Source organism: Bos javanicus, chromosome 4 (assembly GCF_032452875.1).
Source record: "Bos javanicus breed banteng chromosome 4, ARS-OSU_banteng_1.0, whole genome shotgun sequence".
NCBI classification, from domain to species: Eukaryota; Metazoa; Chordata; class Mammalia; order Artiodactyla; family Bovidae; genus Bos; species Bos javanicus.
Window position 1 is genome coordinate 52,106,955 of NC_083871.1, and position 17,842 is coordinate 52,124,796.

The window sequence follows — 17,842 nt, forward strand, 5'->3', positions numbered from 1 at the left end:
ACAGGGCTAAGTAATATACAGAGAACCCAAATCTGGTGACATTTATAGTGACTGGTCATTGTGGATTGGATCATCAGGGAAAACCTCTGAAAAGAAGTGAATTTAAGCAAAGGTGTGAATAGTATAAACATGACTGCATAAAAATCAAGTAGGAAAACATTACAGATTGAGGACACAGCTAGTGCAAAGGCCACAAGGCAAGAACAAGCAAAGCAAGTTTAAGAATGAAGACAGTGACCTGAAGAAAGTGGCAAAGTTCAGACAGGAGGGGTAGGAAGGGGTCATGTCATCAGATTTTGTAAGCCAGGATAACATATTTTGATTTAAATGGAAAGCCACTGAAGGAAGCCACATATAAGCTGGACTTGTATTTACTAAGAATTAGAATTCCCTGGTGGCTCAAATGGTAAAGAATCTGCCTGCAACACAGGAGCTGCTGCGGCTGCTAAGCTGCTTCAGTTGTGTCCAACACAGTGTGACCCCACAGACAGCAGCCCAACAGGCTCCCCCGTCCCTGGGATTCTCCAGGCAAGAACACTGGAGTGGGTTGCCATTTCCTTCTCCAATGCATGAAAGTGAAAAGAGAAAGTGAAGTGCTCAGTCATGTCTGACCCTCAGCAACCCCATGGACTTCAGCCTACCAGGCTCCTCTGCCATGGGATTTTCAGGGCAAGAGTACTGGGGTGGGTTGCCATTGTCTTCTCCAGCAATACAGGAGACCCAGGTTCAATCTCTGGGTCGGGAAGATCCCCTGAAGAAGGGAATGGCTACCCACTCCAGTATTCTTGCCTGGAGAATCCCATGGACAGAGGAGCCTGGCAGGCTACAATCCATGCATCAAAAAGAGTTGGACACGACTGAGTGACTAACTCTTTCTTTCAAGTCCGTGTATTTGCTTGGTTATAGACTCTGCACTCAATGAAAATTATCCCAAGGCACTGAAGCAGAGTTCTGGAGCTAGAAAGGATCTTAAGGAATAAAAGTGAAGTCGCTCAGTAGCGTCTGGCTCTGCGACCCCATGGACTGAAGCCTACTACCAGGCTCCTCCATCCATGGAATTTTCCAGGCAAGAGTACTGGAGTGGGTTGCCATTTCCTTCTCCAAAGCTATCATTAAACATATACAGAAACTAAGAGTCTAAAAAAAAAAAAAACAGAAAAGCATCATTCAGATTGCTTCATTACGACTGAGAGAAATGTCTCCAGAAGTAAAGGCAACTCAGATGTCTGGGATCTATCCTCAACTCAAAGCTGACAACCATAAAAGTGTCCTTTTATGTGTTCATAAATTGGACCACCATGGATTAGATACGTATGACTCACCATGGAATTTCTTAAATTTTTGTGACAGTTTCTGACTTCTATCTAAAGCTGAAAACTTAAGTAAGGTACATAGCCAGTAATGTGTTTGATCAATTCCATTGTTCTAATCCCAACTCACTGAGTACACCACAGCTTGGAGACTGATTCATGAGGTGAATAGTAAGGAACCACTACGTGCAAGGAAGTACAGTGGAAAATGAAGAACCAGAGTCTAGCAGTCTAGTATGTATACGGAAAGAGAGACACATTTATACAAACACTGAAACATACTGGACTGGCCAAAAAGTTTGTTTGGGTATTATTATAATACCTTATGGAAAAACCTGAAAGAAATATTTGGCCAACAAAATATATGAAACATACACAACCATAATTAATACAAGGTAAAAACTTTCAAAATGCCTCTCAGGTAATGTACAGTGAAAACTGGAGGAAGTATCACATTCAGTTGAGAGAATCAGAAGGCAGCATTCAAGCTAGTCCTTGAAACATGGATGGGATCTACAGGTGGGAAAAAACATTTTAGACAACAGGTACATCAGGGGCAAAAAACCTAAGTTAACTACAACAAGGCCCTCATGATAAGAAATCCAGAGTGTTAATTAAGTTTAGAGCAACTATTTCCAATACGAAAATATTTAAATCTGAACTGCGCCTAAAGCTATGTATATTTCTACTCAGTAATGTAAGAGTTTTGCATCTGTATTTATCATCTTAACACCAAAAAAGAGTTCTATGACAAAAACAATCAAACTTAGGTTAGACTATTATATTTGCTTTCCAAAGGGAATACGGTGAAGATCGCTCAGTCATGTCCAACTCTTTGCGACCCCATGGACTGTAGCCTACCAGGCTCCTCTGTCCATGGGATTTTCCAGGCAAGAGTACTGGAGTGGACTGCCATTTCCTTCTCCAGGGAACTTCCCAACCCAGGGATCGAACCCAGGTCTCCCATACTGTAGACAGACGCTTAAACGTCTGAGTCAAGGAATACAATAGAATTTAAAAGATCTTTGAAAACTTGTTTTCCAGGAAACAGAAAAAGAACTGGAAAATCACTTAAGCTTCTTGGTACAAAAATGTCGAAAGATATACATTTAAGAAAGGTGCAAAGTGTTTCAAATTCAGCATCTAAAAACCTCAGAACAAGGGAAGATGAGAATGTGCTGTCACCACCACAATATATAGCAAGTTACAGGGCTATTTTTTAAACATTAATCTATGCTATTGCTTTTTCTCGAATAACGGACTGCATGACTGCTCCTAACTACAATTAATGTTCTGCCCTTTTGGAAAAGCATTGCTTTAGGATAATTAATTCACTTGAAAACTGACAGGTAACAATATAATTTAGGGTTTTCAAAAATCTTATTAAAAGTTCATTATACTTTCAATAAATCATAGAACTACTTTAACATTCTTCTATCCAACTCAAGGCAGAACGTCACAAATGAATTTCAAAGCTAACCACTGTGTTCCTAATATGTTTGTTTTCTCCTTTGTCTTTCCTAAAATTCATTTTTCATTGTACGATTTAAATTTTAAAACTCCAAACATACAAAAGTCAGAACCACATGACTTCACAGGTGAATTCAATCAAACATTTAGAGAAGAGTTAACACCTGTTCTCCTCAAACTCTTCCAAAATAACTGCAGAGTAAGGAACACTTCCAAACTCATTCTATGACCAACATCACCCTGACACCAAAACCATACAAAAATATCACAAAAAAAGGAAATTACAGGCCAATATCACAGATGAATATAGACACAAAAATCCTCAACAAAATACTAACAAACTGAATCCAACAATACATTAAAAGGATCACACACCATGATCAAGTGGAATTTATCCCACGGATACAAGGATTTTTCAGTATCTACAAATCAACCAGTGGTGTCAGCTTGCCTAAGGAAGGAGGCCTAGGCCACCCACAGCTTCCTAAAAGCGGCTCTAGCTTCTGCTGCCTCTTCGGGGACACATACCTTCATCATCACAAGAAAAGCAAACACCACAGGGCCTAGGAACAGCAAAATGAGTCCCTCTAGAACCCATTTAGATCTCGCTGGGAGGACAAGTTCCACATAGGAGGGGACTTCTCCCTTCACCTTCTCACAGAAGTAGCAGAGAGAGATGAGTCTCTGTGCGCTTCTCTTTTACCTTCCTTTATGACTAAAACTACATAAAACTACAAATGAAAACAGAAGTCCAGCATCACTGGGATAAATGGTCTCAGGTTCCATCATGTGTCTAATGAGATTCAGTGCAGATGGCCTTTTCATCTTCATATTTTCTCTATCTCTATTAGCCTAAGTGAGTTAACAATGCTAATACAAATTAACAAAGGAGTTTGAGAAAAAGATTTAATGTTGGGAGAGGACCTAACAATTTTATTCCTTAAAATTTTTGCATTTTCCCAATTTTGCTCCTTGCCTGTTGTGTATAAAACATTGGTTTGTGGCACTTATGGGCACATGCACACAAATACGCTCACAGACGATTATTTAAACTACTTTAAGAAAAAGGCAAAGGAAGAAGGGGCAGTAGGAGATGAGATGATTAGATAGCATCACCAACTCGATGGACATGAATTGAGCCAACTCTGGGAGATAGTGGAGGACAAAGGAGCCTGGCGTGCTAAAGTCTATGGGGTCTCAACTTAGTGACTGAACAACAACAAAGAAAATGTAGTATTACAAATGAGTATTACAAGTATTACAAAGACCCTCATGCTCGGAAAGACTGAAGGCAGGAGGAAAAGGGGACGACAGAGGATGAGATGGTGGGATGGCATCACTGACTTGATAGACACGAGTTTAATCAGGTTCCAGCAGTTGAAGATGGACAGGGAAGCCTGGTGTGCTGCAGTCCATGGGGTCGCAAAGAGCTGGACAGACTGAATAACTGAACTGAACAAATGTGTGTTCTGAAATAAAAAATTTAAATGTGCATTAAATGAGAAAGGTTCACATTTTTTAAGCCTCAAAATGAATTCTTTGGGAGAAAAAGAATCAAACCACTTACCAACAAATATAAGATTTCATTGCCATATATATTCAAGCAACTTCTTAAAATAACAAAACTTTGGGACTAGAACTTATCTTAGAGATATATTTGCCACAAGCAAGGAGCCAGTATTGTAATGAGCAGCCACTCATAATAGATGAAAAGCCAGAAAGCCATTATCACTAGGAAAACTGAATCCAAGGGCTGAACAGCTCCTATCCATTTGGCAACATGATTCTACAACGCAGATTCCACGGGGCAGCCCAGGAATAACATCCCAAGGGATATTACAAAACAAATATAAATATGAACATGAGTTCAAGTTAAAGTAATCAAGATTTCCATTTAAAAGCACAAGTACGTAACAAAATGTGTACATTACCTCGTGTTCTAAAAATTATTTTAGTGTAGTTAACAACACACAGGAAAATGCATTTCCAGACTCTGACTCTCTGATTATGTAAATCACACACTAAGCAGAATGCATATATATTCAGTTAAGACTGAAAGGATTTCCCAAATTACTGTCAACTTTAAAAAAAGAAAAAGAGTTTTCTAACGATTCCCACAAGTACTTCCAGACTTCAAGAACTATAGCCCTTCCTGCAAAATATACTTTGGGTTCTTGATTTGTCTCTGGGGTGTTACTGCTGGTGTCTGTTTTCTTTGTGGTTGTTTTTTAATGATTCAGTTGGCTGGTTGCAAGTTTAAGATCCTGTTCTAATTACCTTGGGCACTTACAACCGTGGATACAAGACCTGCGGGGCTCCCTTCTTAGCATGTGGAGCTTTATCTAAGATCCTGAACATGACTAGTTACCAAAGCCTTATGCAAACGGGGACAAGGAGAGAGACAAGGGCTGAGATCATTAAAAATCATCATAAATTCCAGATTTCCTGTCTCTCCTTTTGTCCCTGTGACATTCCCTCTGGTAACCTGACACGTCATCTATAGCCCTGATGGTACCTTCGAGAATCTCTCTCCCGTCTATAAGAGAGTGACGCCGCTATCCCCGCAACTCGCAACTCTGCGTGGGGGGGAGGGGGGGTGTCAAATCTCGGCAATGCGGGGTCGACTCCTTCGGGGGGCTTCGCCGATGGGTATCACCCTCACGGGGGCGCCCGCGACCCGCGGAGTCGCGCGGGTGTCGGGAGGGACACCTCATCCGACTACACTTCGGATGTTCGGCACTGGCGGCAGACAGCGTGTGAGGACGGACACGGTCCAACTCTGAGGAGCCCTCGGGGTTCACACGCAGACAGCCGAGGGGGCGTCCGCGGGGAGTCCCTCGCTCCCGACCTCCGTACCCTCAGTCGCCCGCCGACAAGCACCTCAGGCGGAGGAGCGGTAACCTCCTGGCTCGGGCCGCCTCACGGCGTGGCGCCTCCTCCACAGGGTCACTGGGCCGCGGGGCCGGGAAGGCCGCCGGCCGCCCTCGCACGTCCAGTCGACCCCGCCGCCCGGGCCCCCAGGCTAAGGCGCCGAGCCCTCGCCTGCTGGCCGCGGGCGTCCGGTGCGCGGGCGCCGGCGCGTCCCCGAGCGCGCGCCCCGCCACCCCCGCCAGTCGCGGCCCCGCGCGAGTTGCACTAACTTTCCGGGGCGGGGGAAGGGCGAGCGCCGCGGGCCAGGCTGCCCGGGCCTTACCTGTGCTCAAGTTGTCGTTGATTTTCAAGGGCACCCGCAGGATGTAGACCAGGAAGAGGACGATGAAGAACCATACGGTCCAGAGATAAGTCCAAGACCAAACTATGCAGGACTTGAGCTGCTCCAGAAAGCCCGTGCCCGCTTCAGCCATTTTTCGGCGCTGCTCTCTGCTGCCGCGGCTCTCGGTGTCTGCCGGGATGATTCACCGGCCCGGAGGCGCCGCTCGCGCCGCCGCCGCCGCCGAGGCCCGGGCGCCCCCGGAGGCCGCCCGGGACTCGGGCGCGGCGGGAAATCGCGCGCGGGCCTCGGGCGCCTGGCCTTTCTTTCCCAGCCTTATTACTAACTCTCTGAAGGCCCCTACAAGTGGCTTTCGTGGAAGGATCACGTGGCTCCTGCCCTTCACGTTCTGATGCCATTTATATTATGCTAATATTTAGAAAGAAAAGCCAAGTGGCCTACTGAGGGAAACCCTTGACATGTTCACGGTAACTGACTTATGCTGAGGGCTTCCTATTATGTTTGTACAATCTCACCTAATCTTCAACAATCCCCATTATATAGATAAGGGAAACTGAGGCACAAAGTGGTTGAGCAATTTACCTTCAGCTGGAGCCAAAATTCATTGGCAGCATGATGAATGCTAGTGCCCGAGGTCTTAAAACCAATGCTCTACTCCTTTCTCTCAGAATTTAGATTCAGAGGGATGAATAAATCAGGAGCACTCAGAAAAAAATAGATGTAATCCTGTCACCGATTAATAGGCCTGAAAATAAATCATTCTGTTAAACGAGATTTGGGTTGCATGCTATTTACCTTTGTTTTGCCTTCCCTAAAGCCATACCGGGGGTTTTGAAAGAAATTTTCACAAAAAGAGTGTTTATCTTCGAATTTCGGGGGCGATGACAGTTCAAAAAACTCTCAACCTGTTTTTAATATATAACAGTTTTCTGGGATAATTTTGGCTTACTCTGAATTGGCTACTTTATTTTTTTAATTAATTTATTTATTTTACTTTACAGTATTGTATTGGTTTTGCCATACGTTGACTTGAATCCGTCATGAGTGTACATGTGTTCCCCATCCTGAACCCCCCTCTCAAACCCCTCCCCATCCCATCCCTCTGGGTCATCCCAGTGCACCAGCCCCAAGCATCCTGTATCATGCATCAAACCTGGACTGGCGATTCGTTTCACATATGATATTTTACATGTTTCAGTGCCATTTTCCCATATCATCCTTCCCTCGCCCGCTCCCACAGAGTCCAAAAGACTGTTCTATACATCTGTGTCTCTTTTGCTGTCTCGCATACAGGCTTATCGTTAGCTTTTTTCTAAATTCCATATATATGCGTTAGTATACTGTATTGGTCGGAGAAGGCAATGGCACCCCACTCCAGTACTCTTGCCTGGAAAATCCCATGGATGGAGGAGCCTGGTGGGCTACAGTCCATGGGGTCGCTAAGAGTCGGACATGACTGAGCGACTTCACTTTCACTTTTTCACTTTCATGCATTGGAGAAGGAAATGGCAACCCACTCCAGTGTTCTTGCCTGGAGAATCCCAGGGGCAGGAGAGCCTGGTGGGCTGATGTCTATGGGGTCACACAGAGTCAGACACGACTGAAGTGACTTAGCAGTAGTAGCAGCAGCATACTGTATTGGTGTTTTGCTTTCTGACTTACTTCACTCTATAATAGGCTCCAGTTTCATCCACCTCATTAGAACTGATTCAAATGCATTCTTTTTAATGGCTGAGTAATACTCCATTGTGTATGTGTACCACAGCTTTCTTATCCATTCGTCTGCTGATGGACATCTAGGTTGCTTCCATGTCCTGGCTATTATAAACAGTGCTGCGATGAATATTGGAGTACACGTGTCTCTTTCAATTCTGGTTTCCTCAGTATGTTTGTCCAGCAGTGGGATTGCTGGGTCATAAGGCAGTTCTATTTCCAGTTTTTTAAGGAATCTCCACACTGTTCTCCATAGTGGCTGTACTAGTTTGCGTTCCCACCAACAGTGTAAGAGTGTTCCCTTTTCTCCACACCCTCTCCAGCATTTATTGCTTGTAGACTTTTGGATAGCAGTTAATTGGCTACTTTAAACAATAATTATAAACTTTTTTTAATCTGTACTGAGTACAATGTTGTCTTCACCAAATAAAATTTTCTTGTCTTTCTGTCCATAAATAATTTCACTTTCTATGTATTGGATGGTAATGATGCAGTTGAGGTAATCCACAGCCAAGACATTTTTGGAATTAGCATTCAGCAGAATATTTTATTATAAATTTTGTTTTGCTTACTTGTCATTTCCTCCATAATAAAACAAGCTCCTTTAACTTTTTGCATGTATTTTACATATTATGGCTTACATAATACAACTACTTTTACATTTTCACTAATTCCAAGCCTCAATTCCAGCTACTGGTATCTCCAATACATTTGATCTACTAAAGCAGTGAGATACTGGAAAGGATAAGAGAAAATGATACACCAGTACTGTTTTATAGATATTTATTGCAGCATTTTGGAGAAGGCAATGGCACCCCACTCCAGTATTCTTGCCTGGAAAATCCCATGGACGGAGGAGCCTGGTGGGCTACAGTCCATGGGGTCGCTAGGAGTCAGACATGATTGAGCGACTTCACTTTCACTTTTCACTTTCATGCATTGGAGAAGGAAATGGCCGCCCACTCCAGTGTTCTTGCCTGAAGAATCCCAGGGACGGGGGAGCCTGGTGGGCTGCCATCTGTGGGGTCACACAGAGTCCAACACAACTGAAGCGACTTAGCAGCAGCAGCATTGCAGCATTTACAAAACAATTTTTTATCTAACAATGGTGCCTGGATTCTCAGTAGAATAAAACATGAGAGCATGAAACATCTATTTTATGTGATGATTAAGTAACCCACCATATGCCCTGCAATAGGATTATTTAATTTAAGTGAATATCCTGGAGTCTGGCTTTTTGCTGTCAGTGAACCTCAGGAATATACGTAAATATGACTCAGTTGAAATAGTTGTCTGACTGTCTGCTAGGCACTCCTGGAGGGTCAGTCTGTCTTACTCATCATTGCCTCTCCCTGGTGTGCAGCCAGAGATGGGGATTGGAGTTGGAGAAGTGTCTTTATGGTTGGATGCAGAATTGACTGAGAACAAGACCTCTTGGGAACTGCAGCTGCTTCAGTATGGCTGGAATGCAGGCTCTACACAGAGCAGTGTCAAAATGGATAAAGCTGGAGAGTGTCTGAATGTGAAGGGCCTTGTAGAAATGCTCAGGTGTTCAGTTATTTGACATTGCACACACTAATCCAAATGACCAAGATTTATGTAAGTGGCAATTACACACCAAAGAGGTAGAGTTGACATAACTTGGTTACTGATAGGATAGGCAGGGAAAGAATAAAGAGTGAAGGGTGGCTATTGAGTGGGATCGTTCATGAAATAGTGACACCCCAGGTATGTCCCTTAATTGGTTGATAATCTCTCAGTGGGCTGGCACACAGTCACCCCAAGCTCATCATATCCAAAAGTGAACTAATTACTTCCTCACCATCAACTTACCCTTCTAAAATTCCATCAGGGGATGGGTGTCACCCTCCCAGCTCGCTAATTCAGGACTCTGAGGATCACATCATCTAGACTCCTCCCCCTCCCTCACCTCCTTTCCTCTTCACATTCAACTGGGGGCATCAATACGTCAAGGTATGTGTCAGATACGTCGCCTTTCTCTCTTCCCCTTCAATAGCTTTTAGTTTCTCCAGTCTGATCATCTCTCACAGAGAACAAGTCAGTTGGGCTCCTTGACTCGTTTCCCCACCAGCAGAACAACCACCACCACCTGCCCTCACCACCCCCTGAATCCACCTTCTTCCACATTTCTTTAACAGAGTTACCTCTAAAGCACAAACCTGAGGCTCCTTCCGCTCCAGTCCTAAAGGATAAACTGTAGATAGTACACAAGACCTTTTGTAGGGCACTCCTATCAACCTGTTTAGCCTCATATCCCACCCTAAACACTTCTTACCACCAGCATTTTGGAAAACATGCTATTCTCTTTGGAGCTGCTCCACAGGACCTGCCTGTAGCATACTTATTTGTGAGCATACTTATTTGTGCTATCCTTCCCACCTTAACCTTCTCTCTTTGCCACAACTTATTTAGAGATGTACTTAAAATATTATCTCCTGTGTGACACCAGCTCCCTCCCCATCCTAGAGTTCTCTCTTCCCTGAGTTTGCAGCACCACAAAGCATATGGTGGGCTCTAAAAGCACAGGCTTAAAGCCCTGCAATGACAGGCTTTACTCCTGGCCCTGCGAATAATAGGATGCGCTTTACAAGTTAGTAACTTTCCCTGAGTCACTTTGTTCACCTGCAGAAGGGTTATACTTGTATCTGTTACATTTGTTGTCCTGTAGTTGCTAAGTTGTGTCCAACTCTTTGCAACCCCATGGACTGTAGCCTACCAGGTTCCTCTCCTCTGTCCATGGGATTTCCCAAGCAAGAGTACTGGAATGGGTTGCCATTTCCTTCTCCAAGGGATCTTCCTCACCCAGGGATCGAACCCACACCTCCTGCTTGGCAAGAGGATTCTTTACCACTGAGCCACCTGAGAAGCCCCCCTGTGACATTTGTCCCGATGAGATGCCTACCAGAAATGCTTAGCACAAAGCCTAGTTGATGTCTTTCCTCTCTGTTTGCAAACTGAGGCCTTTACAGTTAAATAATTTGTTGTTTTATTTTAGACCTCTTTACCTCTTAGTACAAATAGTGCTGTATCTGGCACACAGTACCTGCTCAATAAATATTACTATTTAGAGAATATTGTATGAAGGAATAAAAAATGAATTACATCAAAAGAAATTCCAAATCTTACAAAGAATACTATACTTGGATTTACTTCAGGGATGAGAGTTAAGATTTGGCCTTCCACCATATGGTGAGCTTCCTTGAAAGTTTGTTTCTGAAGGTGTAACCACCTGTGGATTATCTAATGGGACTTAAATGACCGTTTATGGTAATTATGCTGTAACAACATATTACTAAATTCCTTTATATTGGTTTATATGTTTTGTTAAACTATCTGAATTGAGTAAGAAACCAAGGAAAGGAAACCAAGTAACCAAGTTAAGGAATAACTTAAAATTACTTCTCTGTTAGAAGGGGAAATATTGTATGATATTGCTTATATGTGGTATCTAAAAAGAAATGATACAAATGAACTTACAAAACAGCGACTCACAGACTTGGAGAACCAACTTATGGTTTTGGAGGGTTGGATGGGGGGTTTGGGGGAAGGGATAGTTGGGGAGTTTGGGATGGACAGGTACACACCGCTATGTGTAAACTGGATAGCTGACAAGCTCCTACTGTATAACACATGGAACTCTGCTCAATGATCTATGGCTGCCGGACAGGAGGGGAGTTTTGGAGGAGAATGGATACAAACGTATGTATGACTGTGTCCCTTCCCAGTTCACCTGAAACTATCACAAGATTGTTTGATAATTGGCTATAACAATAAAAAATGAAAAGTTTTTTTTAAAAAAATTACTTCTCTGTTGCTTCTTGTATTGTTTTGTAAGTGGTGTTTGGAAATATATATGCATATGTTGGCTATCATAATTTTATGCTTTGTTATAAGTTTAATATATCTTTGTAAATGATTTTCGGAGTTTATCTGAGGTTTAAATGCAAGAAATAACTTCTGATTCGGCGGGGGCAAGTGTTTAAAATAAACAAAAAATCTCACCCATGTTCATTGGTTGAATTTATGAATTAGTCAATATTCTATGTTCATGAATACCATCCTCAGTGGTTATCCTTACTTAACTATTTAACTGAAAGTGAAGTCGTTCAGTCGTGTCCAACTCTTTGTGACCCCATAGACTGTAGCCTACCAGGCCTACCAGGCTCCTCTGTCCATGGAATTTTCCAGGCAAGAGTACTGGAGTGGGGTGTCATTTCCTTCTCCAGAGGATCTTCCCAACCCAGGGATTGAATCCGGGTCTCCAGCATTGCAGGCAGATGCTTGAGCCACCAGGGAAGCCCAGCTATTTACCTAGAACTGAGTAAATGCAAATTTAACTTAGTTTAGTTTTGAGAGACAGTCGAACAGACATATGGATTTAGAGGGAATTTTCCATTTCTACCTTTTGCTGCTGCTGCTGCTAAGTCGCTTTAGTTGTGTCCAACTCTGTGCGACCCCAGAGAGGGCAGCCCACCAGGCTCCACTGTCCCTGGGATTCTCCAGGCAAGAACACTGGAGTGGGTTGCCATTTCCTGCTCCAACGCATTAAAGTGAAAAGTGAAAGTGAAGTCGCTCAGTCGTGTCCGACTCCTAGCGACCGCATGGACTGCAGCCTACCAGGCTCCTCCATCCATGGGATTTGCCAGGCAAGAGTACTGGAGTGGGTTGCCATTGCCTTCTCCGATTTCTACCTTTTAAAACAACATAATTTCTCATAGAGTACTGAAGAGATAAAATTTCAATAATCCTTGTACGGTTGAAAAAGAATTCTTCAGTTCTCCCCAAGATGTAATACTGCATATTTAAGGAAGGATGCGAATATGGTTTTTCCAGTGGTCATGTATGGATGTGAGAGTTGGACTGTGAAGAAGGCTGAGTGCTGAAGAATTGATGCTTTTGAACTGTGGTGTTGGAGAAGACTCTTGAGAGTCCCTTGGACTGCAAGGAGATCCAACCAGTCCATTCTGAAGGAGATCAGCCCTGGGATTTCTTTGGAAGGAATGATGCTGAAGCTGAAACTCCAGTACTTTGGCCACCTCATGCAGAGTTGATTCATTGGAAAAGACTCTGATGCTGGGAGGGACTGTGGGCAGGAGGAGAAGGGGACGACAGAGGATGAGATGGCTGGATGGCATCACCGACTCGATGGACATGAGTCTGAGTGAACTCTGGGAGTTGGTGATGGACAGGGAGGCCTGGCATGCTGCGATTCATGGGATCGCAAAGAGTCGGACACGACTGAGCGACTGATCTGGTCTCTGATCTGATAGGTAACCCAGCTGTTTAGCATAGCTGCCATTCATTCTTTATTTGTTTATTCAAATCAAGAAATATTTATTGAGCATTTATTGTGAGTTAGGCCCTGTAATCGGAGAAGGCAATGGCACCCTACTCCAATACTCTTGCCTGGAAAATCCCATGGACGGAGGAGCCTGGTAGGCTGCATCCATGGGGTCGAGAAGAGTCGGACACGACTAAGCGACTTCACTTTCACTTTTCACTTTCATGCATTGGAGAAGGCAATGGCAACCCACTCCAGTGTTCTTGCCTGGAGAATCCCAGGGATGGGGGAGCCTGGTAGGCTGCCGTCTATGGGGTCGCACAGAGTCGGACACGACTGAGGCGACTTAGCAGCACCAGCAGCAGCACTTCCATAAAATTGATACACACACACATGATTATCTTACAGTGAAAAGTCCACAATGACTAGACGTAGATATTATGTGTTGAATTACAATCACATTTACTTTTGCTCCCTAATTCCTTAAGAAAGATATGCAAAACCTCCTGTTTGACCACTCCCAATTTGCCTTGATTCACAGATCTAACATTCCAGGTTCCTATGCAACATTGCTGTTTACAGCATTGGACTTTACTTCCATCACCAGTCACATCCACAACTGGGTGTTGTTTTTGCTTTGGCTCTTCTCTTTATTCTTTCAGGAGTTATTTCTCCACTGATCTCCAGTAGCTTATTGGGCACCTATCGACCTGGGGAGTTCATCTTTCAGTGGTGATGTACAGGGAAGCCTGGCATGCTGCAGTCCATGGAGTCGCAAAGAGTTGGACATGAATGAGTGACTGAATTGAACTGACTGATGTAAAACCTTTTACAGACATGTCAATACTAAGTGACATTCCTTAACCTTCCTGATTTACTCTAAAAATCAAGCTTATTTTAATAAGAGGGTGAAAGTGAAAGTCGCTCAATCATGTCCGACGCTTTGTGACCCATAGACTGTAGTCCATGGAATTCTCCAGGCCAGAATACTGGAATGGGTAGCCTTTCCCTTCTCCAGGTGATCTTCCTGAACCAGGGACCGAACCCAGGTCTCCCATATTGCAGGTGGATTCTTTACCAGCTGGGCCACAAGGGAAGCCCAATAATACTGGAGTGGGTAGCCTATCCTTTCTCCAGCGAATCTTCTCAACCCAGGAATGGAACCAGGTCTCCTGCACTGCAGGTGGATTCTTTACCAACTGAGCTATCAGGGAAGCTCTTTTAATAAGATAAGTTTTGTTGATACACAGAATAATTCTGATAACAAGAATACAAAATAGAACATGCTCTAGCCAGTGGAGAATGGCTCCCTGTTTTCAAAGAAAAACAGAAAATAAAATTCCTTTGGAAAGAAGTAGACAACCAATACAGTCTTCTTTGTTGTTGCTCAGTTGTCAACTCTCATGCACTGCAGCACGCCAGGCTTCCTTGTCCCTCACCATCTCTTGGAGTTTACTCCTTTACACTGTTGAAATATAATCAGGAGAGGAGACCAGAAAAAGAAAACTGAGATGCAAAAAAAAAAAAAATTCTGAGAGATAATAGAGATCAGATATAGTCAAGAAAAATAAGATAGAAACATACATTAAGGAATCCTCTGAAGTTGTCTGATCCTTTGTTTCCTAGACTAACCAATCATAAGAGGTAACATTACCTACTCTATTTAGTCTGTGACCATTTTTACTGTTTTAGTTTTATTCCAGTTTTAACTGAGATATAACTGACATAAAAGTGCTATATAAATTTAAGGTGTATAGCATAAAGATTTGAGTTACATACATCTTGAGATGGCTATCATAAAGTTTACTGAACACCCATCAATTCATATAGATACAAAATTAAATAGAAAAAAAATTGTGTGTGATGATAATTCTTAGGATTTTTTTTCTTAACAACTTTTGTATATAATATACAGCAGTGTTAATTATAATCATCATGTTGTACATTACACTCCTAGTTCTTATTTATCTTAATACTCTATTCTTTACAATGCTACTCAATATCTTTTCTCTTGGGAAGATACTATAAGATGGGCTGGTTTTTCAGTTGCACTTTAAATAGTGCAGAAATGATAGCAGTATATTTTCTTTTTAATCTTGACATTCAAGCTTGAGGGTTTTTTTTTTTTTAAATAACACTTTTAATCAAAATAAAAATCCACTGTCTGAAATTTTTTATATGTAAAATATCACTGGTTATCCCAATTTTATTATTTTATTTTGAAACTGCATATTTTTGGCCCCTGACTAGCTAGCATTTCAGAAACCAGAGTCACATCTACACATCTCTTTGCTAAAAGTTACAGGTTTTCAAAAATACCCAGAACTAGTGACAGCCATCATATAAAATAATTTCTAGAGAAGTACAAAAATAATATGCTATTTACTGGCTAAGTGCATGGCATGTTATTTTGTGATTTTGACTTCAAATTTCAAGTTCATGAATAAACCTCCAAAGCAACTGACTCTTCAGTTAAACAATCTGTTGCATTCAGAAAAATCTTGAAATTGGGAGATGGCTGGATGGCATCACTGACTCGATGGACGTGAGTCTCAGTGAATTCCGGGAGTTGGTGATGGACAGGGAGGCCTGGCATGCTGCGATTCATGGGGTCGAAAAGAGTCAGACACGACTGAGCGACTGAACTGAACTGAATGTTATAGAATTACTGGTAGAATTAAGAAAAATGTAGTAGTCATGGAATTAGCTTAAATTTATTTTTACTGACACAGAGCATTTATTCTTTAAATTTTGATAATTCCATTCTTTAACCAAGAGGTATTCCCTTACACTTTGTCAGTTACATTGCATTTTGTTCTCATTTCTAATGTGAAACTAAGGCATGCAAATTAAAGTGAAAATTTCACAATCATCTGGTGTATTTGGCCTGTGTAGAAACCTAATCTAAAAAGAGGGGAAAGAAAATTCAGACTATTTTTATCTAAAAGCACATTTCAGGCTGGTATTAAGTAATACACTTGCCTGCTCCAGAGAAATTAATTGTATTTCTAATATTAATTCTAAGCTCTCTTCTTTGTCTTGAAAAAATTATTCCAGGCTTCCCTTTTATTCTGAGTTGCAATGCTATTGCACAGTTGCTAAATTTAGCACCTTATACACATTTAATTATAACAGGATCTATCTCCTCATTAATAATGACAGTTAATGAATATGGGTTATAACTGAAACTGTGGCTTCCCTTGAGTTTTTCCTCCCTTTCAAAATTATCTTTATAATATTATTTTTATAGTATAATTTTTTCTCTTTGATCAAAGTTTGTCATTCACCCTTTGAGGTAAAGATGTACAAATAATTAAACCAATCTGAATTAACTTGTCAAGTGTGACTGATTGGACACACTCTAGGAAATAACTTGATATGACCTAGATTTAATTATCTGCATTTGGATTTCTCATATACACATATTACACTTTTATCCCAACAGAGGCTCTTATCTTGGGCTATCATGTTTAGATACATTCAACCAAGTATTCTTTATAGACTTATTCATCAGTCTTTCTTCTTTTATCAGATACCCTCCAGAGTCTAACACAGACCTTGAATGCTAAATTGAATTGAAATGATTATGTTATTGAGCTGAAGAGTGAGGGGCTAGGGTTATTTGATTTTTGATTTCTCAAGTTGGTTTTCTAGACTTTAAAAATGTAAGTGCTGTGTGACTTTCATATAAGAAAACCCAAGACATGTAAATGATGGGAATATACTTCTGTTTGAGGAGGAAGCCTCCAACAGACCAGTTAGCTGGCTTCCCATCACTGAGATCACCACATGTTTGGCTGACAGCAGCCTCATCTGTAAAGCGGGAACAATGATAGCTTTTGTTTGTCATGTAGGAAGGGGTCCTTGCAGAAAGTGGGAGGTTGCACAAGGTTTGCTGGGACTTTCTCAGTTTTAAAACTGAAAGTCCTATGTCCAGGGAACCCCCTCAATCACAGCTGGGCAAAATGACCTTTTCTTTAAGTCATAAGATTCTAAGATGCAGGGCCTACCCCAGGCAAACTGGGAGGTAGAAGGATGTTTATTTTCCACACTTCTTAGCAGGCCTTCTCTCTTCCTCAGCTGCCTAGTACCTTCATTCTCTTCTCTTGTCTTTTCTCAAAATCTGCTCTCCTACTGATTCATTTACATGTAAACAAAATTTATGTCAACTGAAAAAGTTACTCTTCCAAGTGCTATTAAAAGATACCAGACATCAAAGCTGTAAAATAAAATGATGCTTCTCAATGTCTTCAGGCATCAGCATCTCTTAGGAGTCTAGAACCTTAAGGAGCCTTATTATATGCTGATAAGTTTAATTCCAGCATACAAAGTAAGAATAAATAAATATATCTGTATATTGTACATTTGCAATGAAAAAATCATAGCTAAGAGCATGTATACATTAAAAAAAACAAGCAGTCAACCAAAAAAAAATCTTTACCTTACTGTTTCTTTTGGCTAATTTTTTATTCATCTGTTTTATTGTTTACTAGGACTGGAAAACAAATAACAGCAATAGGCAAAGGTTTAATAAAAATACACTGGAAAGACACTTAAATTTGAGAAACTGTCTATTCTCTCCTCTGCAAATTAAGATTGTCATTTTAGTCTAGTTCACAAGACACCTGAATTCCAAGAAATTATAGATGGATAAACCTGAAGTAAATGAAACTCCAAATCCAGATATTCAGCAGCTATAGTGGGATCTGAATCATGATAAAGTAGAAGCAACATGAAATTTAGTACATGAATATGTAGGTTTAGAGAAATGGTTTCCAAACTTGGGCCAACAGTTAAAAAAAGAAAACGTAACTTCCTCCTTTCATCTTAAGATAC

The 17,842-nt window shown here is 41.7% G+C and overlaps 1 protein-coding gene across 8 annotated transcripts in view; it reads right to left on the bottom strand.

Moving 5' to 3' along the window:
• Positions 1-6,740, bottom strand: part of ST7 (suppression of tumorigenicity 7) — a 278,061-nt gene extending 271,321 nt beyond the window's left edge. For 2 of the 8 annotated variants that reach the window (XR_009735899.1, XM_061414037.1), the window contains exon 1: positions 5,974-6,734. Coding sequence is in view for 6 of the 8 variants with exons in the window: in XM_061414037.1 (XP_061270021.1) it covers positions 5,974-6,124 (151 nt within the window). In the remaining 2 variants the exon portion in view is untranslated. Of the gene's footprint in view, positions 1-5,660; positions 5,888-5,973 lie in introns of those variants that run through there. The other 6 variants (XM_061414029.1, XM_061414030.1, XM_061414031.1 and 3 more) reach the window with 5 other exon arrangements.
• Positions 6,741-17,842: the final 11,102 nt, after the last annotated feature.